This window comes from Ascaphus truei, chromosome 7 (genome assembly GCF_040206685.1).
Source record: "Ascaphus truei isolate aAscTru1 chromosome 7, aAscTru1.hap1, whole genome shotgun sequence".
Classification (NCBI taxonomy): domain Eukaryota; kingdom Metazoa; phylum Chordata; class Amphibia; order Anura; family Ascaphidae; genus Ascaphus; species Ascaphus truei.
This window is the reverse complement of record NC_134489.1, coordinates 85,424,825-85,450,812: the sequence shown is the minus strand read 5'-3', so window position 1 is coordinate 85,450,812 and position 25,988 is coordinate 85,424,825. Positions and strand designations below refer to the sequence as shown.

The window sequence follows — 25,988 nt, the reverse complement described above, 5'->3', positions numbered from 1 at the left end:
GCAGGGAGCGCATGGCTCCTGTACCAGGTAAGGGTTCTCCCTAGATCCCCAGGCAGGCCCCAATTCCCGGTAAGGGCAGGGGGTAACTGAAGAGGGACGGCCCTAGCTAGGGAGGTCACCCTTAGGTGTGGAAGGTGCAGGTTTGGCAGTGCCACAGCGGAGAGGGCTGTGGGCACTGGCAAATAGGCACAGCGTGCGAGCAGTGGATTTGCTGCGGGTTCTAGTGAATGGTGTGTATCATTCAGGTGGCTGTGTGTGCGTGCAGCTATGTGTGTGTGTTGCTGCATGTGCTGGGCGCAGTGTGTGCAGCGTGTGTGAAGTCTGCAGGCTGACAGAGAGCTGTGTGTCTGCTGCAGGCTGTTAGGATTAGTAGATACAGATAGGACTGGGTAGCTAGGGGAGGGGGCAGGTTATTGTTCCACAGGCCCTAGGAGTTTCCCCCAAGCCATCCCAGGTTGCGGTTCATCAGGGACAGGCCCTAGGTTAGGGTTCCTGTCCTGATAGGGTTAGTTAGGGATAGCGGCGGTTGCTGTTTCCATGCGGTTGGTGTGACCGAGAGACGGTTGAGTTCCCGTGGAGCGGTGGGACCCTCGTTGGGGTCTACCGGCAGAAGTACCTGGATAGGATCAGACGGACGTCTGACCCTTTTAGAAGAGAGTGGCGGTCCCGAGCATCGGAGTGCTCGGAAGGTACTTCAGTATATAAGTGCACCAACTGGGCCCTAGCTTAATTTAGTGACTGCGCAGTCACCCACGACCTCCGTAGGATTACGGGACATTGGGTGTGGGGGATCACAGGACACTGGGTGGGAACACCAGACATTGGGCTGAGGTGATGCGGATAGAGCATCAGGTTATGTTATGTTATGTAATGAGTTATATGTGTGTGTTAAGTAAAGTGTTAGTTATTGGTTTATCGTATACGTGTGTTATTGTATTTCTTACCCAGGGCTATCTTTCATAACGGGGATCCTGGGTAAGTGGAGGCGCTGCACCAGGTAATGGTAAGGGTTTCCCCAGGCTCCCAGCTAGCGGAGGCTCAGATCTCCTGGAGCCACAGGTGTTAAGCAGTACCAGTAGTCCCTTAGAGCAGGTGTGTTGCAGGGTAAGGAACCGGTTAGACCACGAGGGGCCAATGTGAGATTGGGTGGGTCGGCCGGTTCACAAAAAGGGTTACATGAGCATATTCAAATCTCTTAGCATACAATGCTAAATTGCAAAGCAAAAGGTTAGACCCAAAAGGTTGACCCAAAAGGTTGAAACAGCTGTCTGTGAATAGGTTTACTGTCTATGCACTTCTTTAACCCACGCTGTGCTGAAAAGTTGTGTGATGCGGCAGGCATAGGCTTATAGGGGTCCATGTTAAAAGGGAGTGGAAGCAAAAGGTGACACTCTGTGCTTATTTGAATGGCATTTCCCAGAATCCCTAGCTGTAGTGGAAGCATTGAATGCTGGAAAGAATGGTGGAAAGCAGGGTTGCAGATCTGTCTGAGACGTAAATGTGCTCACAAGTGATATTTTTATTCCCTGATTGAACAATAGACTTGTTTTTTTAACCTGTTCATTTTATCCTTTCAGTGTGGAATCGGATATCCAATCTCCTGTTGTAATAGTTTCCAAAGATAGTAAATTCTATAGTTTCACAGCTTACATAAAGAACCATTTCCATTGTTGCTTTTTAACCCTTGGAGTTAAATGATCCCTCTAGGTATCATTTCTCCCATAATAAAGAGCTTCCCAAACATTGACTGACAAAATGTACAATCTAGGTTTTTTTTATTCAATCATACTGTGCGTGAGACGTCAGTTTTATACAACATAATGCTACTGGAGTGTGATTCTTGCATGTTAAATGTTTAACTCTATGTTATAATCACCAAAAATATCCAGTAAAATGTAAATGGAGAGTTGCACTCTTTAGTACCATGTGATCAACATTTCTAATCATATTTGCTCAAAAATCTACAAATTTAAACAAAATTATGTAATACTTCCAATATACAAAAATTCACTTATAGCCAGAGCTATATAGAAAACAATCTGCCTTTTCTGTACATTTCCTATTTTGCCCTTCAGTTATTATTATATACAAAATAAATAGATATTACACAGCTGCTATGTCCTTTTTGTATAGCAACCAACGTTCTTTTTATATATAGTGGACAAGAAAATGTTCATTGTTGCTTTCGGTCTGTTAATTCCATGTTGTGTTTCCCTGATACATTGGCAGTAGCTTCCTTTTCTGTCTTACATTACTCATTCACATGTTCTGTAACCTGTATTGATGCCGGCACAAGAGACCATGAATGTAAGTACACTAAAGAATGACAAAGTGTCAGACTGGACTTTCTTCTTCTTCTACTGATCTGTGCAAACCAGGGATGAATTTCAAGAAGTGTTTTTTAATACTTCCTCTTCTGCTTTTCCGTGGCAGCGTCCCAAAAAGATTTGAAAGGCTCGCTGTGTCCCACCCTGGTGACATGGATTCACTTCCACTGCTCGTCACACTGATGCTTCTGTGACGAGTTAACAAACACTTCTTTGAAGGGAAACCATTGGCCTTGACAAGGAAACAATCGTCGTCTACACTAGATTGGCGACTTAAAGCCTCGCTGCCTGAGTCGTCAAACATAGACGCCTGGTAAAAACCATCTTCACTGTCAGTCATGGAACTAAAGCGACTTATGCAACTGCTTCCACTTGAGAATCGGTGCTTATTTAAGAAGGAACACGACACTTCTGGACTCCGGGTCCCAAACAATTTAGATTGAAGTGAGTCCAGTGTTTCCTGCACATTGGGTTCATTTATTGATCCTGTGGGAATTGTATTGAAAAAAGTCAGAAAGACGTAATTTTATATAATAAAGTAAAAGTTATTAGTTATTATTAAATTAATAAAGTATGAAAGCATAGGCACAAGGTAGACACATGGTAGGGACAATACTGGTGGGTTTAAGGTTAATGGCGTCACCTTATCTTAGTAAATGTAGAGATGCAAATTATGTAATATATCACTATTGTACATTATCTATTATTCACACAATCTTACAGCAGATTTAATGGTCTTGCTTTAGTAAAGTGCTCTTTATGCTCAAATAACATCATTGTAGCATTGTTGTGATTGCATTTATCATTGTAAATGACAACTAACACATCTTACAATGTTTACAACTAATACTTCGTCACAAAAATTATTAACAAAAAAGTAATTAAACAAGATTTTATTTAAAAAAATTACCGTAAAGCAATTGCTGTTCTTTATTTAGTACTGTTCGCAACTCAGCCCATTTCTCGTAAAAATCTTGCTGTAGGTTACAAAAATAAATTTTGATTAATTTAATAGCTTACTTTAACATTTATTTTGTAAAACATTTTTTCTTATTTTAGTAGCAAACTATGACTATTCAGTAAAATATATGCAGCATTACATCTTGACAAAGAAAATCTTGGTACTGCACAATGTATTTGATGATAAAGTAACCAATGCAAGAAGCCACCTATTGGTGGTAAAGCTCAGAGTGTTGGAGACACTGAAGGAGTGTGTCCATGTGGTACAGAGGTTCTCAACAACCTGTAGCACAAAAAGGGTTTTCAGATTAGTATTCAACATCTCTGTGGTTTCCAAAACTTCTACTGTTGTGAGACTGATGGAACAAGTATAATTTCCACACTAAGGATATTTGAACTTGTAATAATTAACTTTGAACTTGTAATCATTGTGATCAATAAAAAAATAATATATATATATGTAGCCTGGAGCTCCCGTGGCTCCTGGAGACCCCCCTCCCCTTGAGCAGCTCGGTCGCGGGTGCCGACAGACCCGGCGGCTGCTTCCAAGGGTGGGGGCTGGAGCAGGGAGCAGCGCGGCTTCTCCTGCCTACGGCCGGTTGCCGGGGACGCGATCGGGCGGTTGCTAAGGCCGCGATCGCGTCTCTAAGGTCCCGGCGGCCGGACAAGCAGGGCGCCGCCATTGAGGATACTGTTGCGCATGCGCAGGGATGCGTAGGCGCAGGGACAGCCCCCGAGACAGGGATAGCTCGCGCGAGAGCAGGGAGAGCTGAGGGAAGGTCGAGGCAGCCCGGGAAAGCTTGCGCAAGCGCAGTGAAGGTAGGGAAAAGCCCGCGAACCCCTAGCCTACCAGGGAAGGCTCTGAGCTGGGACTACATATCCCCAGAGCCTTTGCGAGCCCCATGTGACACCAGGGAGCCAATAGGGCTTAGGAGACCCCTGAGAAAAGAGATACATTTGGCGGGCTTGCAGCACGTTAGATCAGTCAGAGACCGGAGCAGCCCAGGGAAGGAGGTAGGGTACAGGAGTCAGGGACTCCCTGTACTAGGCCAGCACCCCCAGGGCTCGAGATAGCTCAGCTCCCCAGTAAGGTGAGTGTTGCCAGGGGCAGCCCTCGGGTTAGGGACCCTGCCACTTACATTAGTGGGAGCTGGGAAAGGAAGGTTACAGAGAGTTGGAGTCAGGGAGCTGTGAGGGAAGCAAGGTGCGGGGAGCGAGAGCAGCTCCTGCACCCCATAGGTACCCACACCCCAGGTAGGCCCCAACTCCCCACTAGGTTAGTGGGTAATTGCTGAGGGAGGCCCAAGATAGGGACGCTGCCCTTAGTGTAGTGCTGCATTGTCAGAGTCACGGCTGTCAGTGCTGTGAGGTCTGACAGGCAGGCACCTTGTTGCGCAGCACGTTGGCTGCAGTCAAAAGTGAGCTACAGCTTGCTGCGGTAGGCGCTGGGACTAGTCAGAGACTGGGTGGGTCTGGAGAAGGGCTATAGCTGTTCTAGTCACCTTGAGGTAGCGCTAGGGGTAGGATGCCTGAAGGGATAAACTGGTAACTGAGAGCAGGAATTCTGGAGAGGATCTGCACTAGGCTAGCCAACAGTAGGTAGACGCCCAAGTACTGCATGGAAGAGTACTCTAGTCCATTCCAGATCACTTACCGAAGGGACTTGGGTAGTTGGGGGAGTGAGACAGGTCATTACCCCTGCAGGCCCTAGGAGTTCCCCAAGCCACTACAGGTTGCTGTACTACAGGGACAGGCCCTAGGTTAGGGTTCCTGTCACGTTAGTACCATTTAGATTAGACAGGGACACAGCAGACGCTGCGGTTCCTGTGAAGCGGTCCGCACGTGCAAGGAGTTCGGTTGGATCAGACGGATTTATCACACGTCTGACCCTTTGAGAAGTTTGTTGCTGACCCGAGCACCGGAGTGCTCGGCAGGTATTATACCATCACATGTGCACCAACAGGCCTAGAGGTTCTTAGTGACTGCGCAGTCACCCATTGACTATCTCTGTAGGAGTACGGGACATTGGGTGGGGTTCTTGGGACACTGGGTGGGATCACCTAGTGTTTGGGAATCGTCCTGCGAGACGTCACTGTTAGTGTCTCACCGTGAGAGAGACACAGGTTATCATTATTATTCGTTAGTAAAGTCCTTCGTTATATAAAGCACTGTGTATGGTATTATTGATTGTCCTGCGAGGAACTACTCCCCCTCTGGTGGGAGCCATCGCAGGTGGAGGCGCTGTACCGAGAAGATGTTGTAAGTGATCACCCCTAGTATAATTACCCCAGGTTCCCCGTGGCGGAAGCTCAGCCCTCCTGTGAGCCAACAGGTAATGCACCACACCTGAGTAACAATATATGTTTCCTGTACTCACACAGTAGAATCTGCGATTGGGTGGGGGAATACCCGTTACATTTGGAGGCGCTGCTGAGATAGACCTGGGGTGCCCTGTTTTCATTTTTTTCCAAATTGGCCAAATTAGATTTTTCACCATGTTTGGGCCTGCAAGCCATGAGGCCCACGAACGAACCAAGAGGACAAAAGTATCCCCGCGACATGTGCTAGTAGTAGGGGATGTTCCCAGTAGTGCCGTGAAGTTGAGGGAAATTTGTGAGGCCCTAGGGAGACTCCTGGGCATAGACCAAGTGTGGAAGAGGATAGAGCACCGGTACGACCCCACTGACCAGTGTTGTAGACTATGGCTAGTAACGGATCAGGAAATATGCCAGGAAAATGTCCCTCTGACCTTGCATTTCCCAGAGGCCCCACCAGAAGGCTACCCTCTTGCATACTCAGAGAGCCTTAGTGAGATTACCAGAACTGTGATCAAAATGGAGGCTCCCTCATCAAGGGAGTCACACCTAAAATGGCGTCTCCCGCCAAAGCAGGAGAGCACATGTGCTGCTGACTGCAAGCCTGCACCAAATTGTGTTGCAGAAATCCGTCCGGGACTGGCGGGAAAACCAGAGCTCCGCCCCCGCAATGTGAGTGACTCAGTGATAGAGCGAGCCCCTCCTTTACATTCCACCAGGGGGAGCAAGCAAAGTGAACAACCATCAGCAACTGCTGTTCCCATTAAAAACAGTACAGAATGCAGAGAAATACACCCTCATTTATATGGAGCATGGCGGTCTAAAGGAGGGAAAATATCCTTTCTGGTGTGCCCGTGCCTACAAAAGGACTTGAGTCTATCTGGTGGTATGGACTTTAACCATTTTAGGCTACCAATAGAATATCGGGTGGCTGTGGTGGAGGACGAGGGGTGTATACGATGTGTTTGTAATCAGTGTGACTTCCCAGGTGGCAAACCGACCTGGGGTCCCAAGTGTGCTTGTTGCGGAGCACAGTTTCTAAAGCCTGTGCTGCTGCAGTCTACAGTCCCAGATCCCCAGCAGGAATCTCAGATGGCAGAATACAGAGATGAAGATGCTGTTACTTGCTCTACCTCAACCACGGAGGTGGAGGAGCTGACAGACAAGGCTGCCCTGGTTCCCTGTTGCAACCAAGCGGGAAGAACTGAGGCCCAGCCAGCTACGGAAAAGGACGAACCATCGGTGGCGATGCGCCTACCGGCGAACCACCCCAGCAGTGAGACAGAGGAATCACAGGGGGAGGTGTTCCCCCTAGAAGAAAGCTGTTCCGCCATGCGAGTGGACCAGTATCTACCACCTACCGTTCAGTTGAAGAGAACAGGCAGCTCTGTCGTGGTGTCAGGTGAAGCACCGCAGATACCTGACAGTGTTCCACAAGAAGAGAAAACCATTGCAAGCCAGCAGAGTGGTAAGGAACCCCCTTGCCCCCCACAGGCTCCGATGGAGGTGGCCGTGAAAAAGGTCAGAGTTACGGCTCCTGAACCGAGTGTGAGCCCGTGCGCTCCGACTCAAATGGTCCCAGGACCGGGATCCAACGCTCCCGAGTTTCAAGCCAGTAAGTGGACTGTCCCAGAAGTGCCGGGGACAGGTCCCGATACAGCCGAGGTGGGAACTGACAGCGTCCCCGAGGACCTGTTGGCTACCGTGAATCACCACAGTGGTAAGGTATCTACCCTTTACCCCCTGCCAGGTGAAACAGAGACTTTGAGGAAAGAGACATTGTCCATTGCTCGCTTCCCAGCGGAAGCCTCGCAAGTACGTAGGGACAAGGACTGTGTGGCGAGGGATTTAGTAAAAATTGCCTCCCTTAAGCCCAAAAGGGAGCGTGCCATTCGCCAAGTAGTGGACCGCGGAAAAGGTCCTGGCCGCCTGGTCTACCGCATCCATGCCGCGGGTGACCGGGTAAAGGTCTGCTTCAGAGACATGGTGCTACTCCTTCCACCAGGGGGAGGAAGTAGCGAGGAACCAGTGACTGTTGCCCTCCGGTGTGCTCTTCAAGAAATTTTTCTGGGGGAGGCTCACGGACGCAAAAGTGAGGTACCCCCACTTGATCAGTTAGGGGCACCCCACGAATGGTCTCAGCAAACAGCTGACGCTCAGCTGGCCTCGGGTATGGTATGTGAACTGTATTGTAACCTGATGTCTAAAGTCACCAGTGATAGGTTGTACATATGCCCTGCATTTTCATTGTATAACTGTGTACCAGGTTATGTCTGCCATCCAAGCGAGGTCGTTGGAGTTTCACCAGGGGGAGAGTGTAGCCTGGAGCTCCCGTGGCTCCTGGAGACCCCCCTCCCCTTGAGCAGCTCGGTCGCGGGTGCCGACAGACCCGGCGGCTGCTTCCAAGGGTGGGGGCTGGAGCAGGGAGCAGCGCGGCTTCTCCTGCCTACGGCCGGTTGCCGGGGACGCGATCGGGCGGTTGCTAAGGCCGCGATCGCGTCTCTAAGGTCCCGGCGGCCGGACAAGCAGGGCGCCGCCATTGAGGATACTGTTGCGCATGCGCAGGGATGCGTAGGCGCAGGGACAGCCCCCGAGACAGGGATAGCTCGCGCGAGAGCAGGGAGAGCTGAGGGAAGGTCGAGGCAGCCCGGGAAAGCTTGCGCAAGCGCAGTGAAGGTAGGGAAAAGCCCGCGAACCCCTAGCCTACCAGGGAAGGCTCTGAGCTGGGACTACATATCCCCAGAGCCTTTGCGAGCCCCATGTGACACCAGGGAGCCAATAGGGCTTAGGAGACCCCTGAGAAAAGAGATACATTTGGCGGGCTTGCAGCACGTTAGATCAGTCAGAGACCGGAGCAGCCCAGGGAAGGAGGTAGGGTACAGGAGTCAGGGACTCCCTGTACTAGGCCAGCACCCCCAGGGCTCGAGATAGCTCAGCTCCCCAGTAAGGTGAGTGTTGCCAGGGGCAGCCCTCGGGTTAGGGACCCTGCCACTTACATTAGTGGGAGCTGGGAAAGGAAGGTTACAGAGAGTTGGAGTCAGGGAGCTGTGAGGGAAGCAAGGTGCGGGGAGCGAGAGCAGCTCCTGCACCCCATAGGTACCCACACCCCAGGTAGGCCCCAACTCCCCACTAGGTTAGTGGGTAATTGCTGAGGGAGGCCCAAGATAGGGACGCTGCCCTTAGTGTAGTGCTGCATTGTCAGAGTCACGGCTGTCAGTGCTGTGAGGTCTGACAGGCAGGCACCTTGTTGCGCAGCACGTTGGCTGCAGTCAAAAGTGAGCTACAGCTTGCTGCGGTAGGCGCTGGGACTAGTCAGAGACTGGGTGGGTCTGGAGAAGGGCTATAGCTGTTCTAGTCACCTTGAGGTAGCGCTAGGGGTAGGATGCCTGAAGGGATAAACTGGTAACTGAGAGCAGGAATTCTGGAGAGGATCTGCACTAGGCTAGCCAACAGTAGGTAGACGCCCAAGTACTGCATGGAAGAGTACTCTAGTCCATTCCAGATCACTTACCGAAGGGACTTGGGTAGTTGGGGGAGTGAGACAGGTCATTACCCCTGCAGGCCCTAGGAGTTCCCCAAGCCACTACAGGTTGCTGTACTACAGGGACAGGCCCTAGGTTAGGGTTCCTGTCACGTTAGTACCATTTAGATTAGACAGGGACACAGCAGACGCTGCGGTTCCTGTGAAGCGGTCCGCACGTGCAAGGAGTTCGGTTGGATCAGACGGATTTATCACACGTCTGACCCTTTGAGAAGTTTGTTGCTGACCCGAGCACCGGAGTGCTCGGCAGGTATTATACCATCACATGTGCACCAACAGGCCTAGAGGTTCTTAGTGACTGCGCAGTCACCCATTGACTATCTCTGTAGGAGTACGGGACATTGGGTGGGGTTCTTGGGACACTGGGTGGGATCACCTAGTGTTTGGGAATCGTCCTGCGAGACGTCACTGTTAGTGTCTCACCGTGAGAGAGACACAGGTTATCATTATTATTCGTTAGTAAAGTCCTTCGTTATATAAAGCACTGTGTATGGTATTATTGATTGTCCTGCGAGGAACTACTCCCCCTCTGGTGGGAGCCATCGCAGGTGGAGGCGCTGTACCGAGAAGATGTTGTAAGTGATCACCCCTAGTATAATTACCCCAGGTTCCCCGTGGCGGAAGCTCAGCCCTCCTGTGAGCCAACAGGTAATGCACCACACCTGAGTAACAATATATGTTTCCTGTACTCACACAGTAGAATCTGCGATTGGGTGGGGGAATACCCGTTACATATATATATGTAGCTATATTGATTTATATTTAAACAGGGGGTTTGGTTATTTGATTATGGTAATACAGAACACAATGTTTGGTAACTGCTGTCCCATGGGGAATATCAGGAATCTGTATTTCTGACCTCAGGTTGCCCCATGTGTCACTGCGTTTAGTTGGCTGATACCCTATATAAAGTACCATATGTAAACCAATGCTAGGAAAAGGAAGCCATGGAACCCGAACAGCACCTGCCTGAAAATATTCCCTGGCTATGCCTGTATCCTCTTCATACTGATATCCTATATTGGACCACTCATTTAAAAGTTCTATATTAAGAGGGTTAAGTACATAAATACTGGGGCACTAGATCCCAGTGGCAGTCTTGCTGCTATTCCTATGGTAAGTTCATCCAAAGACGGACACATGGAAATGTGCCCCTCTGGAATCCAGCAAGCTGAACAGATCAAAACTCCGGAGGAGGTGTTCAGGAACGATGTTAGTATGTAATAGGTGGCACCTATGAGGGGGAATGCTTCCTAGGGTATATAAAATCCACTTTTGGTATATTTTGTCAGTTATGTCCTGTGAACGGATAGCGGGACAGGCGAAACGTTGGGACATGTAATATATTTAGTGAAGATCCTGTTCAGATTGAGCTTTCAAGGTCATCAGACATCAATCAGTGTATGTCAACATATGAATGATCATATAAAAAAATACAGTACCTGCACAATAGTTTATACATAGCCATCTAAAAAAAATCATACCTACAGCTTGCTATCCTATCAATTTGGCATCTTCACGCTTTACGGACGGCTGTCTCACACAAGGTGTAAAGTCAGTTTAAGGCACTTTCCAAGGCAGTGTTTATATGTAATCTAAATGTCATCTCATAATTGTTCACTTGTAAAATCTGGCGTGGCTGGGGGTTCCATGAGAAGAGGGCTGGGAGGTCTAACTCAGTGACCGGAAGAGTCTCATTTCCAGTTTTGGATCACAAACACTAACATGCATTATAAATATATATAAATTACCTTCAGAAAACGCAGTTTGGCTTCAAGTTCTGATCTTCTAATTTTTATTCCATTCATTGTCTCAATCCTATTTTTTTTTTAAATGAGATACACAAAAAAACTGTTAGTATGCAGTCTCAAAATGAACCAGTGCAGAAGCAACAAAAGAATGGTTAAATCAATGCTGAGGATTATTCCCAGTTTATGAATTATTAAAATGACTTGTATGTTGAGGACATTTACTAGGAAAGGACAATAATCATTTGTTTAGCAAGTCAAGACAGTTACGACTTAGCTTAATATTAAAAATAGTTCTACTCATGAAACATATATCACAGTTGCAATAGAGTGGGGAAAGTGAGTCATGTAACATTATCTATACTACTCTAGCAACTGTTTTATAATTAAAGATATGTTTAATAGCAAAGTGAAGAGTACAAGGTGATTGTTCCCCAAATAAAAATCACTTAAATGCACACCACTAATTTAAAATATAACCTTTAATATTATTACATAAAACATATGTTTTAAGTAATACTATTAAATGTTATATTTTAAATTAGTGGTGTGCATTTAAGTGAATTTTCTTTGGGGTACAATCACCTTGTACTCTTCACTTTACTGATTCACTTTCAGTTCACAGTTTGCACCCACTTCACAATTATCGGATGAATTTATTTATTTAATTATGTATTGTTAATTAGTATGGTTTAAGTTGATCACGCCCTATCCCCACCCTCTTTTGTATATGTTTAATAGCCCTGCAAATCTGGGCCAGAAAAATATTACACCAAGCACTCTAGCAGCGGTTCACAAACTTGGGGGTGCGAGATTCGTTACGGGGCGCAGGGTTTACAGAGGCCCCGTGCGCTTCAAGAAGGCACTTGAATTAAGTGCTGGGGAAGCGGCGAAGGCCTCTGTAAACTGCACTTACCTTGCTTCTGTAGACGTGTCGCCATGGAGGTCATGTGACGTCACGTTGCCATGGCAATGTGACGTCATGACGCCGGAGGCAAGGTAAGAGGCGGGGGACACGCAGAGAGTGGAACAGCCAGCAGGGGAGCGCTGGGAAAAAAGATTGCACTCCCCTGCTCTACGGGGTACATTTTCTAAGCAGTGCTTCACCATAATAAACCTACAATGCTGGAAGACATCTTTACGATCATTTAATTGAATGCACCTTAAGGTGTCTTCCGGTTCCTTAGTAAATATGGGCTTTCATATCACATAATATAGATCAGGGGTAGCCAAGTCCAGTCCCTAAGAGCTACCAACAGGTCAGGTTTTCAGGAAAAAGACTGAGCCACTGATTGAGGCACCTGTGCTGAAGCAGGGATATCCTGAAAACCTGAACTGTTGGTAGCTCTTGGGGAATGGAGTCGGCCACCCCTAATATAGATGCTTGTTTTAATATAGACTAGTAAGAAGCATCTTATCTAACTTTAAAAATTTAAGCGTAACTACAATAGTGCCGTATTTAGGGCTGTCTACTGAAGCATTTATTAAAACACGGCAATGGTGGCTATTTCTAAAACAACCAACCTAAAATAAACATTTTCAATCAACAACTCTTCTAAGTGTTAAACTTTCGGGCATTTTCACATTGTTAAAAAAAAAAAAACATTTCCGTCATGACATACAATACATTTTGGATGAAGTAAGTTTAACTCCACCTGTAACACAATCAGTGCAGTGCAGGCCCCCCTGGAACTGTTGGGCTTAGTGCTTGCACTTCACTAAAAGCAGGTAGGATAAGTTACCAGCTATTACGGCAGGTGTGGGGTGCAAATAGAAATACTACGTAAAAACGCTGACTTACCTAAGGCAATTTCCTGACGATCTGATCAGATCAACAGTTTGCTGATGACTGTAGCCTGCTGTACTCATTCCATTTATATTGGTTATCATATCACCTACAATATACAGTTAAATGATTGTGTGAGTTCTTAAAGTGGAATTATTTCATTTACAATAAATATCGTCCGAATATAGATACTGACCAATCTTCAGCCCGGCATGACTGGAAGGGCTATTTTCATGCACTTTACAAACAGAAGTGCACATTTCCAATGCGTAGGCATTTTGATGTTGCAGTTTATAGGTCTATAGAATAAAACAAATGTGAGACTGTATCAGATTCTGATTTAAAGCATAAAAAGAGAAGGATTACACACTCGCCAGCAATCTGCAAACTGGTCTTTCTAATTTGTTCTGATGTTTGAAATATAATGAGTGCAGAATAAGTGCATACTTCAGTATTAGGTGACACCTTTTTTTATCTGGACTAACAATTGATCATTTAGGTCAAGTATCGCTTGACCCAAGGGAGAAAGCAGAAGTCTGGGAAGCTTGTCCTAAAATATCAATTGTCAGATAAAAAAGGTATCACCTAATACTGCAGTACTTATTTATTCTGCACTATCGCAACGGGACTAGCATGGCTAATTCTACTTACAGTAATTCATGAAATTTCATTTCAAATGTACGTTATTTAAAAAAACATTTCTATCAGAAAATACATTCTTCACATTATCTGTTTGACTAATGATGGCATAAAAACAAAGACACAGAAAGACTGACAGTCTTATAACCAAAATACATTAGATAAAAATTGTAAAAAAAAAAAAAAACCTTCAAAGCTTCTGTTGGTCAGGGCTGCCGACAGCTTTCCTGGTCCCAAGACTAGAGTCTCCACCCAGGACCTTAAATGGCACTTAGATTGGAAGCTCTTTGGGGCAGGAGCCTCTTCTTTTCTTATTCCCATTGTGTTATATTGTTATGTCTGTGTATTACTGCTGTGAAGCGCTATGTATCTAGATGGCGCTATATAAATAAAGACATACATACATACAAATGGGACAGGGGGTCTAGGAGCCCTAACTGTTGACCACGAAGATCATAACTGTTGACTAGAGGGAAGCTCTGGGGGCCCTAACTGTTCAAGGTTTGGGGGGGATTCAGGCCATACCTGGTGGCGAGGTAGAGGCCAGCCCAGGCAGACGATAGCGAAAGTTGGGTCCAACTTCGGACAGGGCCTTACTTACGGATTTGGAAAGGTCGGGGCACCCCTCTGCCAGCAGGCCTGAGGCAGTTGTGCCCCCCACATTCTCCCTCCTGTCAGCAGATGTTGTTTTTTTAAAACATGTACTTTATTGTGGCATTGTGAAATATTACCATCATTGGGATTTATTTAGTATTCTATCCTCAGTTATGAGACTATTAATAAACGATATTGGGCCTTCATTTTCAGGACCATTAAGCATTCTAAACCATATTATAAACTGTGTAAAATAACCATGAAAATCAGTGGGGAAATTGCCAAATAACATGACTGAGTGCTTTCAAATTATGTTGCTCACTGGAACTGCATCTTCAAATGAGAGTTGGGACAATATTTACTAAGTGGTGCTATGCCATAAGACACCGTCAGATACCAGAAGACACATTAAGGCTCATTAACTTGTGTAGCGTGGCTAGTAAATACGGCCCTTTGTTTTGAAGCACAACATCAGCATTTTTGCTGATCCATGAATAATTCTAACTGCAGTTCTAAAGACAGTAGATTTATTTAAGAACACAATGCCACTAGGTAGAAATGCATTAATACAGTTCTGTATATTAAATTTTTCATTCATTATGTTACCTGAATTTCAAATCCAAATGGTTCATTATCCTGTTTCACAATAGCCAGTAACCGCCTGTAACACACGAAGTAAGCACATTTTCCATGAGCTTGTATTGTCCCAAAGTGTACAGTATATATTAGGACAATAGCTATGATGAAATCAGCAAAAGTAAAGTACAGTACCATCCAAAAGGCAGCTGATAATAATCTTTATTTATAGTGTAAAACAATATCAAAATGTATATTCAGTCAACACAAACAAAAATAAGAACTTTTGAGAAGCGGTATGATATCATAGGCATTACTGAAACATAGTGGGATGAAACTCATGACTGGGCAGTTCATTTAGAGGGTTATTCCCTTTTTTGGAAGGATCGAGCAAATAGAAAAGGAGGTGGAGTATGTTTATATGTTAAACCGAATCTAAAACCTATTATAAGGGAAGATTTTGATGAAGGGAATGATGAAAATGTAGAGACTTTGTGGATAGAAATTAGCAGTGGTGGTAAAAGTATAAAGAAAATGTTTGTAGGGGTATGCTATAAACCACCAAATATTGGTGAGATTGAGGAAGCTAAAATACTTTTGCAAATGGAGAAGGCATCAAAACTAGGTCATGTTTGCATAATGGGTGATTTTAATTATCCAGACATAGACTGGGGCAATGAGATTAGCATTACAACAAAAGGAAATAGGTTTTTGGGGGTGCTTAAAGACAATTACATGACCCACATTATTGAGAAACCAACCAGGAGAGGGGCAATACTGGATTTGGTCATATCAAACATGTAGAATGTTGAAGTAATAGCAGATATTCCTGGAACATTTGGGTAACAGTGATCATAGCATGGTCTCATTTTAAATAAATTATCAAAAAAACAGATTACTTGGGTTCAACAAAGACCTTAAACTTTAGAAAGGCAGATTTTAATAAACTGAGGTCTAATCTACAAGTAATACATTGGGATGATGTTTTTGCAGGGAAAATGTAGAAGATAAATGGGCAGTCTTTAAAACATTGTTAGAAAAGCACAATTATCAGTGTATACCCTTGGGTAATAAGTATAAAAGAAATAAGTAAAAACCAATGTGGCTAAATAAACAGGTAGGGGAGGAAATGGAAAAGAAGAGGCAGGCGTTTAGATTCCTGAAGTCAGAAGGAACGGAAACATCGTATCAAAATTATAAGGAATGTAACAAAAATTGCAAAAGGGCAATCTAATTGGCAAAAATGGATAATGAAAAAAGGATTGCAATAGAAAGTAAGGTCAACCCTAAAATGCTCTTTAAGTACCTTAATAACAAAAAAATGAGAAAAGAAAATATAGGACCCTTTCAGTGTGAGATGGGCAGGCAGATTATTGGAGATTTCTTTGCCTCTGTGTTTACTAGGGAAGAATCAATTTCAATTGTAGTGCCGCAGGTGGAAGCCACAACCTCTATATTAATTAACAATTGGTTACTGAGGAAGAAGTTCATAGGCAGCTTGAAAAACTTAAAGTAAATAAGGCACCTGGCCCGATGGCATACATCCAACAGTTTTCAAGGAGTTACGTTCAGTAATAGCCAAACCATTACATTTAATATTCAAGGACTCAATTTCCACAGGCTCAATACCACAAGATTGTCGTAAAGCAGATGTGGTGCCAATATTTAAAAAGGGAGCTAGATCACAACCGGGGAATTAGAGACCTGTAAGCCTGACTTCAATAGTGGGGAAGCTGCTTGAAGGTTTAATACAAGATCAAATTCAGGAATACCTAATGGAAAACAAAATTAATAGTAATAGAACAAATGATAATGTTCCCAGCACTCAAAGAAAAAATTATTAAAATAGAATATGTCTTAAAATATAATTTGTACTTGTATATAAAGATTACAAAAGACAAACATCAACACATATCCATGATATTAAATATTGATAGAAACTGAATAACAAATCATAAATATATAATACTAAGTTAAATGATGCATAAGCACACAGTACAAAAAATAAAAGTGGGAAGGGGAACACGGAAGGGATTGACAAGGGAAAGGAAGGGGAGGGGAAAAATCAGGGGAATAAGGGGGGCAATGTTTTGGGGCACCTAGCCCCTTCTTCTGGCCCATTCCCTAAGATCAATCTGATCTAGTTACTTTCTTTACCCTTGTCACAAACATGTGTTCCCTAATAACAAACAAAACATCAATGTATACAACAGTGGGTAATGCCTATGAATAGATATTCCACAGTGGGATACTATAAACACCATTTGTGTCTGACACTACCTATATATGAACAGGCTGTCCAACTAAATGCAGTATAAGTATAGTAACTAATAGATCAAACAAACTCTGAATGAATCCACATTAAGCTAATTCATGAGTTAATCAACACATCTTATATGAAAATAAGCTGTCTCACAAGACTGCCGTATAGAATCTCTAGTACTTGCATTGGGCACAATATGAAACTGCCTCCAAAAACTGCAGTGTAAGCTCACTATCATTTAGATACAGCAGATTGAGTATAACAATATTAAGCTAATGCATAAATAACCTGGACTATACCAAATAATGTGGCAAGATCTTATTGGATAATAATCAAATAGTCCATGAAAGTCTCTCAAAGGAGCAAGAAAATGCCAAACCGGACGAACAGACTGCAGCTGGAAACTCCGATTTCAGGACATTAGGTGCTGTTAAAAACTTTATACTTTCTCAAATTATTAGTAATAGCATAGATTTATGAAGGATAGATCATGCCAAACTAACCTTTTTTGTTTTTTTGAGGAGGTAAGTAGGAATTTAGACCAGGGTAATGCAGTTGATGTGGTCTACTTAGGTTTTGCAATGGCTTTTGATACGGTTCCACACAAGAGGTTGGTGTACAAAATAAAGAAAATTGGACTAAGTAATAATATATGCACCTGGATTGAATTTAGTTAAAGGACAGACAACAGAAGGTTGTCATAAATGGAACTTTTTCAGGTTGGGCTAAAGTCGTGAGTGGAGTTCCTCAGGGATCGGTACTGGGACCCCTGCTTTTTAACTTGTTTATTAATGACCTTGAGTTTGGCATCAAGAGCAAAGTCTCCATCTTTGCTGATGACACTAAATTTTGTAAGGTAGTAGAATCAGAGCAGGATGTAATTTCTCTCCAGAAGGACTTGGAGAAACTGGAAATGTGGACAGGTAAATGGCAGATGAGGAGGTTTAATACAGATAAATGTAAGGTTATGCATTTGGGAAGCAAGAATAAACAGGCGACTTACAAATTAAAAGAGTATACATTGGGGCTATCCTTGATGGAGAAGTATTTGGGACTGTTTGTGGACAGCAGGCATAGCAATAGTGCCCAAAGTCATGCAGTAGCTGCAAAGGCAAACAAGATCTTATCTTGCATTAGATGGGGAATGTTATGGAAAGCGAAATACCCGGGCGCTACCTGTATGTATAATAAGTACGGGATATAGGTATAATAACAACCTTAGAAGTTCGTAAGGTATCCCTCCGCTTCTTTGTCTCCTCCTGTGACTCAAACAACCCCAAAAAGGATCTACCCGGGATCCTTAATAATACAGGGAAACAAGAGAAAGAGATGGGGGAGCACAGGTGGAAGGGTGAAATGGAATAAAATATGGTTCAGGTGTGTTAAGCCCTGAAGCAATAACAGTGGGGTTTTGAAGTGTATATTAAATCTTAACACTACAGCACTACATCCGGACGCGGAGGGAGTTTGCTGCAAAACCACGAGTCCTGCACTATATTCCCTACAGACTGGCTTTTTTATTTGCTACAGCGCGGCTCACTTGTTGAGTCAGCGGTGCTTTTCTGTGAATTTTTTTAATAAAAACTTTGGCTTTTACCTTCTGGGTTTAAAACCTTTACTTACCACTCTGGAGTGAGAATTCATCACCCTACCCCGCTTTGAATTTCGATCTGGGGACTACAGGAGGAGCAACAAAGATACCATTCCAAGTGGGCTCTCACACTTGGCCGTGTGAGTAGTAGTACCCTGTTATATACCTCCCATTGCTTGACATATTTTTGGGTTTGATCACAGACCTTCTAAACTCTATTGGAGAGGCGGTATCGTTTCCTGGAGTCCAAAGAAGCCTCCCCAAAGAGTGCACTCACACATGCCCGTGTGAGTGTTTGTAGTATATCTTAACCCTGTTTGTATCCCTTGGGACATTATAATATTGTGAATGCTTTCTGCTCATATGTTTATTCGTTTATCCCGAGGGTGATACCACACTAAAGAAGAAGGAGAAGAAATCCGCAGACGCAGAGTGGAGAACGAATCTACAAGACAGAGAGGAGAAGACCAAAAGATACCTTGATGCGACAGCATTTGCACAAGGCCATGTGAGTGTTAAGATTTAATACACACTTCAAAACCCCACTGTTATTGCTTCAGGGCTTAACACACCTGAACCATATTTTATTCCATTTCACCCTTCCACCTGTGCTCCCCCATCTCTTTCTCTTATTAGATGGGGAATGTATGGAAGGGAAGTAAACAATGCCCCTTTATAAAGCATTAGTAAGACCACACCTTGGATATGGAGAACAATTTTGGGCACCACTCCTTAGAAAATACATTATGGAACTAGAGAGTGCAGAGAAGAGCCACCAAATTAATAAAGGGGATGGAAATCTAACTTATGAGGTGAGGCTAGCTAAATTAGATTTATCTACATTAGAAAAGAGGTGTCTAAGAGGGAGATGTAATATGATAACATAAATATGATGGGAGAGATATGATAACTATATAGAAATATATCAGAGGACAGTACAAGGAGCTTTCAAAAGAACTATTTATCCCAAGGACAGTACAAAGGACTTGGGGTCATCCCTTAAGGTTGGAGTAAAGGAGATTTCACCTGCAACAAAGGAAAGGGTTCTTTATAGTAAGGCTAGTTAAAATGTGGAATTCATTACCCATGGAGACTGTAATGGCAGATACAATAGATTTGTTCAAAAAAAGGTTGGACATCTTTTTACAAAGGAAAGGTATACAGGGATATACCATATAAGTAAACATGAGAAGGATGTTGATCAAGGGAGTAATCTGATTGCCAATTCTTGGAGTCAGGTAGGAATTTATTTTTCCCTTTATGAGATATCATTAGATGATATGTACCTGGTTTTTTTTGTTTGCCTTCCTCTGGATCAATAAGTAAATATAGACATAGAATAAAGTATCTGTTGTCTAAATTTAGCATGGGTTGAACTTGATGGCCGCATGTCTTTTTTCAACCTCATCTACTATGTAACTATGTAAGAACAAATACATGTATTCATTGAAGTGTATGATGTGTTTTGTAATACATAACACATATGTTTGATACATTCATAAATGGACTAGATACTGACATATAATAAAGATAATCATTTTGAGCAGTGATTAAGACTTATTTAGAATGTTGATGGCCAAAATCTTCTACATAATGGCTCGGTTCCAGGACAAGGGATTGGGGACCAGTGATGCAGATTAGGGAACTCTGAATCACAAGTATTGCAGATTATGAGAATGGGCTTTGACACTTTGAGCAATGGGTAACAAGGTTTGTCACCACGGAATTTTCAGACACATCATTGTTTGGCTAAGACTGTCACCATGGATACAATAACAGCCACACAACTGTAAAAGTATATTTTACAGTATTCAATTCATCTGCAATTCATGAGAGAATTATGTGTTCATTTTAGCTGCAAACAAACTCATATTCTAGTTCCTTTTTTTTACAGTTTTAAAACAATTTTTTTTTACAATTTACAATATTTATTGAAAATAACTGTGTTATAATAAGTTGATAGTTTTACCCTTCTTAATTCAAGAGTTTTGTGCCTAAAACTTTGCTATTGCATAAGATCTAGTTTTCAGTGGCGTAAGATCTGTGGCGTAGCTGGACATGTTTGCTGGCTACTCGTGCGCATGCGTGATCAGCACTTACTGACAGCACATGCACGAGTGGCACTTGCCGATCGTGCAAGCGCTGTCATCAAGTCCCAATCGCACATGCCCATGAGCAGCCTGCAAGTGCTGATCGCACATGCGCAATCGGCGAGCAGATCGGCAGATTCGCACATGCGCAGTCGGTGACAAATATGGTCACCCTACAAGGCAGGCCCTGCAAGAGCGCGGGCCCCCGGGCTTTGCCGGGCTGTAGCTGCACCACTGAGTGTGATGTAAGCTGTGTCCCAATGTATTGGTTGGAATTCATAAATAGATATAATACCGTTGTATATGTTCAATATTGTCATACTTATTGTTGCTAAACAAGTGTCAATATAATTGTAAACCGTGAATATGTTTAAGACAGGGCATGAAGCTGTAATTAGAACATTGCCCACTGATTCATCAAATACAGATATCCTTTTATTTATGGTACATTAGCATCTTCTTTGAATTACAGAAGTATGTGATGCACTAACAAGATTTTAATATGCAATAAAATTATTCTGTGGAATTTGACTAATAATACACTGTGATTACAAACAATATATTTTGGTCTAGCACATTTTTTATTTGTAGATGGATCAGCTCTTTTACACATTAAGGGCATCTTGTATTCTGTTTTAATGTACTTTGCTAATAGAGCACCATCATCATTCATTTATATGTTTAAAATAACACTAGCTGTACCTAGCATAACGTACACCTATCTAGCAGATCTTAAAGGTTATTAAGTAAACATTAGTCTCTGTTTTTACCCCTCCCTGTAATGCCTTGCTGTCTCTTCGCACCTCTTCCCCACCTTATTCTCTCCTCCATCATGCCCTGCTCCTCTTTGCACTCTCTACTTCCGTCTCTTTACACTCCCTGCCTTATTGTGTCTGCTCCTTTCTGTGCACATTACACTCCCTCCTCTCCTTCTCATCTCATCTGTCTCCTCTTCTCCTTCCTGTCTCTCTTTTTCCTCCTCCTACTCACATTACTGTCTCGCCTCCCTGTCTTTGCACTCCCTCCTGCCCCATGTGCACACCTCTCCATTCCCTCCTTCTCGTTATCCATCTGTCTTCTCTTCTCCTTGCTGTCTATCTCTGTCTCCTCTTCTCCTTGCTGTCTCTCTCTGTCTCCTCCTTGCTGTCTCTCCTCCCCCTTCCTTGCTCTCTCTCTCTGTCTCCTCCGCTCCTTGCTGTTTCTCTCTCTCTCTCTCTGACTCCTCCCCTCATTGCTGTCTCTCCTCCTCTCCTTGCTATTTCTCTCTCTGTCTCTCCTTCCCTCCTTGCTCTTGCTCTCTCTGTCTCCTCCCTCCTCTCGCCTCCCCTTGAGGAGGCATTACGGTTGTTGCAGAAATCCTTAACCTTTTATATATATATTTAGATTATAAGTCTTAACGAGATGTAATAAGGGATTCTGACACCAACCTGTGTGGCCCAATTCCAGTAGAGTCAATCAATGAATTTGATCTGGCCATAGTAAGCTGAGAATAAAACATGAATTGTTATTTGAGATATTCTAGTTACCTGTATGATAACAAAACACTACCACTGACATACTGATATATATAAACCCTAAAACAAAGAAAGGACCTTACATGGCAACGCATAGTTAGCCATCTGGTCTCCAGAAAGGTTACAATTTGAGATATTTTTGAGCATTCTCCCTCTCAAAGTTTTGGGACACAACGTTACTATAATTTTGCCCCTCAAAATAAGGTTTCTTCTGATCCTTTATCCCCTAACTCTGCGGATGACGTTGCCAAGGTTCAGATAATGAAAAACATAACAGCTTGATCTCAAAGTGTTTCTATAGGGGCGTTGCTAGTTAAGGGAAAGAAGACTTGCCTATGTGGTCTCAGAAACTCCCACACAGCATCTATATTTACTCAACTTGTTACACATTCCTATGTTAAGATAACACTGCCAGCCTATGGTCTTGTTATTAGTTGTGCGTTTTTTCACATACTGTACCTGACATTGAGCCTTCTTCAGAATAGTGTGAAAATGTCTCCCTTGTCTACATTGAATTGCACCATTGTCTGTAATTCTACATATATGAAAACGGGTACAGTACATTTGTTGGAGTTTTTATTTTGTCCTACCAAAGTTATATACTGTAGTGGTACTAAAGATAGTAGCGCAAATAACTTGACAATAATATATATTAAAAGAAAAAAAATTATCAGAAGCAAAAAATACAACCCTGGAGTGGAATGCCGCTCTGAGTATAGAACGCCCAAGGTAGACGAGGGTGCAAACACTGTCAGGGTGTATCAAGCTGCTCGATACCCACATATGTTTGTGAGCTTTTGAACTGAATTTCTTATATATTTTATAGTAAAAGATGTGTTGCACTATGCGCTTTGCGCTTGTAATTTTGAGGTGATTCCAGAGGACAGCATTAAACATACACAGTGTCCATTCCACAACAAAGTATCATCTTGTTCTTTGAAAGGCTTGAAATCTTCTACACGTGTGAGGGTACTTGCTGGGTTTTTTTAAACTTGTTTTTTTAAACTTATCTTTTAAAATATTGCACTACATTGTGTTTTTTTCTGTTCCCAGTTTTCTTCTGCACCCTGAGTGTTTTCGCCCTTGTCTTGTTATATAGTGAAATACAAATATTTGCTTTTTGTTCTGTTGTGCCATTATGATTCCAGCTTATTCTGTGCTGCCTTCATTATATGTTTATAGCTAATACTCAATGTAACTATTTGTATGTTAAACATCTTGCATATAGACCTACCTATCAAACGACTTCTTACTATAAAACAGTGCTGGAGAGATGTATAGACGCCACTAATGGTCATGCTCAGAAAAATAGTGTTTATTGTACAAAAGAAGTGGTCAATGTTTCGGTCCCACGTTGGACCTTTTTCGAGATAAATGTGAGTTGCCCTGTCCTACAAATACTTCTAATATAAGAATACTAAACATACTCTATTTCAAGAGGATAAAGAGCTAAAAGTATAGTCATTAGCTTAAGGAAAACACTGGAGAATGGGATTCAAGCTAATTTTGGTATTTTAGAATCATCAATTAACCTCAATTTTTGAGCAAAACGTACCAAAAAAATAATTGGCCATGTTTCAAATAAGCAAAAAATTATAGACAAAAAGAACCCCGTTCAGTTTCACAAATTCACAATTGTTGTTGAAAGAATACCCACAAATGTTTGCTAAATAAAAACGGGGCAGTTTTGCACATCTCTTGATTTATATAAAGTAATGCTATTACCAAATTAACACCTTCACTGCCCGAAGGGCCGGTAATGTATTATTTTTGCCATGTGTTGCGGGGCCATTCTGGCAGTGAAGAGGTTAACCCTTATTTCTTCTTGATACAAATAAAGTAACATATAGTAAAAGTTTCAGATTTATTTATGAGGGACAAATAATATAAACATGACATTTTAACCATAGGAGTAGATAATGAGGATGCAATTAATACTACAATGGGATTAATCCAATTAATAATTACATGTCTCGGTTTTACCCTTTCTTAGCATAAATAAACTCTGGCAGGTGTTTGATGACATAAATGTTCCTGGCTAATAACATGTGTCAAAAAGTTGACTGACAAGTAAGCAGATAATTAAGTATATAAATGGCAAAACATGATAGCAGAACGAAAGGGAAAAAAGGACCAATTTGATCATTCAGAAATAAACAATGTATTAATGTCATGGCGTAATGGACATGATATTTGCAATGCATACTTAATGCCACAATATGGAAAATAAGTAGTTCCGAGTCCTTATAATGATAACTATAAAATGACATCCTTGAATATTCTAAGTACTAATCCTTCTATAAGTAAGAATAACTATATTTTGTAATATTGTGAGTGACAGTGATGCCCAGCAAATAAATGTTAAGGACAAGAAGCTTCCAAGCATGACACATGGATTGCAGAATTATAGTATGCACGTCGTCTTATGTGTGCCCAAAATGATCATTTATAAGTCATTGCTCCAGGGAGAGCGAAGATAAATACAAAGTATTATCATTTCTCTTTTTAGCTTTCAGAACAATATTGAACCCTTTGCTGTAACTGTATTACAGATTTGCGCATGAGTGATAATTAACCCTTTTTAATGTATATATATTTTTTTGTGTGTGTTTAACACTAGTGTCATTTTTCCAATCCGTTACTAGAACCAATTTTTATCGAGATATTTGGCGTTACTTGGAATAAAAGAACGTACCTGTTTCCGCCCCCATGGCAAAGTTGCGAAATCTCTTGCACAGCTTGAATCTCTTTTATCACCCAAGATATTGCTACACGATGTTGCGGGATACGCGCCATAAGTATTACCGGCAAGACGGTCGTCATGGAGGCCTGGCTTCTTTAATCTTTTTGAAGACATGTTGATGAGTCGTTCGGACTAATTTTGGTCAAAGTAACGGCATGTCTTGAAAAACAAAAAAATCTGCATCTCTTAACCCTACATTAGAGCGGAAGAACAGGATGTGTCTGTGTGGTTTTCCTCTGCAATGGGCGCAAATCTCTTGCATACACCTAGAGTATTCAGTGTCATTTTAACCTCTTCCTACCCAAATTTGCCTCATCTACAAAACGTGGCAAAAAAAAGTGCAGTTTAGGATGATAATGAACATAAGATTTTGCATCTTTTAGCTGTCAGAGGGGCCTGTGAAGCTCTGTGGAGCTGAGCACTAGAAGCATTGAAACACAGATCTCTTCAAATATTTGAACTGTATGACATGAGAGCACATTTCTACCAGAATGCCCTGTAACATTTATTTTGCCATTTGAGGTTTATGTCCCTGATCACATTTGATGGCGCAGTTCCTTAAACAAAAAAATCTTTAAGAAAAAATGCGAGGTTGACAATGAAACATACGAGAAGACAAATTTGGCCTGGTTCAGTTTTTTTTGTTATCGTCCTAGTGGACGTGGTATCTTTTACTGTATCAATATTAGTGTTCTTCGCAGATGAAAGAATAGTGGACAGAGTTTTCAAAGCCTCTTCTTCATAGGTAATGTCAACAGGGCCACTAACAGATGGGCAGCCTGGCCCGGCGGAGAAAAGGGTCCGATCAATGCATCCATAAAGACTCAACTGTCCTCCAATGGTCTACCCCCTCGCACCTAATTTATGGGACCGCTGTTAAAGGGTCCAGCACTGCATTGTAAGGCAAAATAAGAATGTGACAAAGTGCTTTTGGAAAGAAAACTACATTCGTAATATATATACCTGAACATGAACAGCTTTTGCTGCAATTGTTGTTAAAGTACTGTAGATACAAATTAAATTATCTATGCACCCTGCATGCATTTTAGCTAGGTGTGTTTAATATATTAAAGGTGTGTGTGTGTGTGTGTGTGTGTGTGTGTGTGTGTGTGTGTGTGTGTGTGTGTGTGTGTGTGTGTGTGTGTATGTGTGTGTGTGTGTGTGTGTGTGTGTGTGTGTGTGTGTGTGTGTGTGTGTGTGTGTGTGTGTGTGTGTGTGTGTGTGTGTGTGTGTGTGTGTGTGTGTGTGTTAGGTCCCTGGACTGAACCGCGTTTATTTCCACTCTGGGGCCCAACCGGATT

The 25,988-nt window shown here is 42.7% G+C and overlaps 1 protein-coding gene across 2 annotated transcripts; it reads right to left on the bottom strand.

Annotated features, from left to right (window-relative positions):
• Positions 1–264: 264 nt before the first annotated feature.
• CYTIP (cytohesin 1 interacting protein) lies at positions 265–24,929 on the bottom strand. 2 transcript variants are annotated; one of them, XM_075609348.1, is made up of 8 exons: positions 24,640–24,929; positions 21,858–21,913; positions 14,517–14,571; positions 12,874–12,976; positions 12,693–12,786; positions 10,895–10,961; positions 3,238–3,304; positions 270–2,813 (listed from the first exon to the last, which is right to left on the bottom strand). In XM_075609348.1, the coding sequence occupies exons 1-8, from the start codon at positions 24,799–24,801 to the stop codon at positions 2,335–2,337; spliced, it is 1,083 nt and encodes a 360-aa protein (XP_075465463.1). In that variant the 5' UTR covers positions 24,802–24,929; the 3' UTR covers positions 270–2,334. The 2 variants fall into 2 exon arrangements, with proteins under 2 accessions (XP_075465464.1, XP_075465463.1); XM_075609349.1 differs by lacking the exon at positions 21,858–21,913 and having other exon boundaries at positions 265–2,813; positions 24,640–24,918.
• Between the last annotated feature and the right edge of the window lie 1,059 nt (positions 24,930–25,988).

Coding starts and splice junctions, on each gene's coding strand:
- CYTIP (XM_075609348.1), bottom strand. CDS start 24,801: ATGTCTTCAAAAAGATTAAAGAAGCCAGGCCTCCATGACGACCGTCTT. Junction 14,572..21,857: donor ACTGGAATTGGGCCACACAG/GTTGGTGTCAGA, acceptor CGTGTGTTACAG/GCGGTTACTGGCTATTGTGA. Junction 10,962..12,692: donor TCGTCAGGAAATTGCCTTAG/GTAAGTCAGCGT, acceptor AAAAAAAAATAG/GATTGAGACAATGAATGGAA.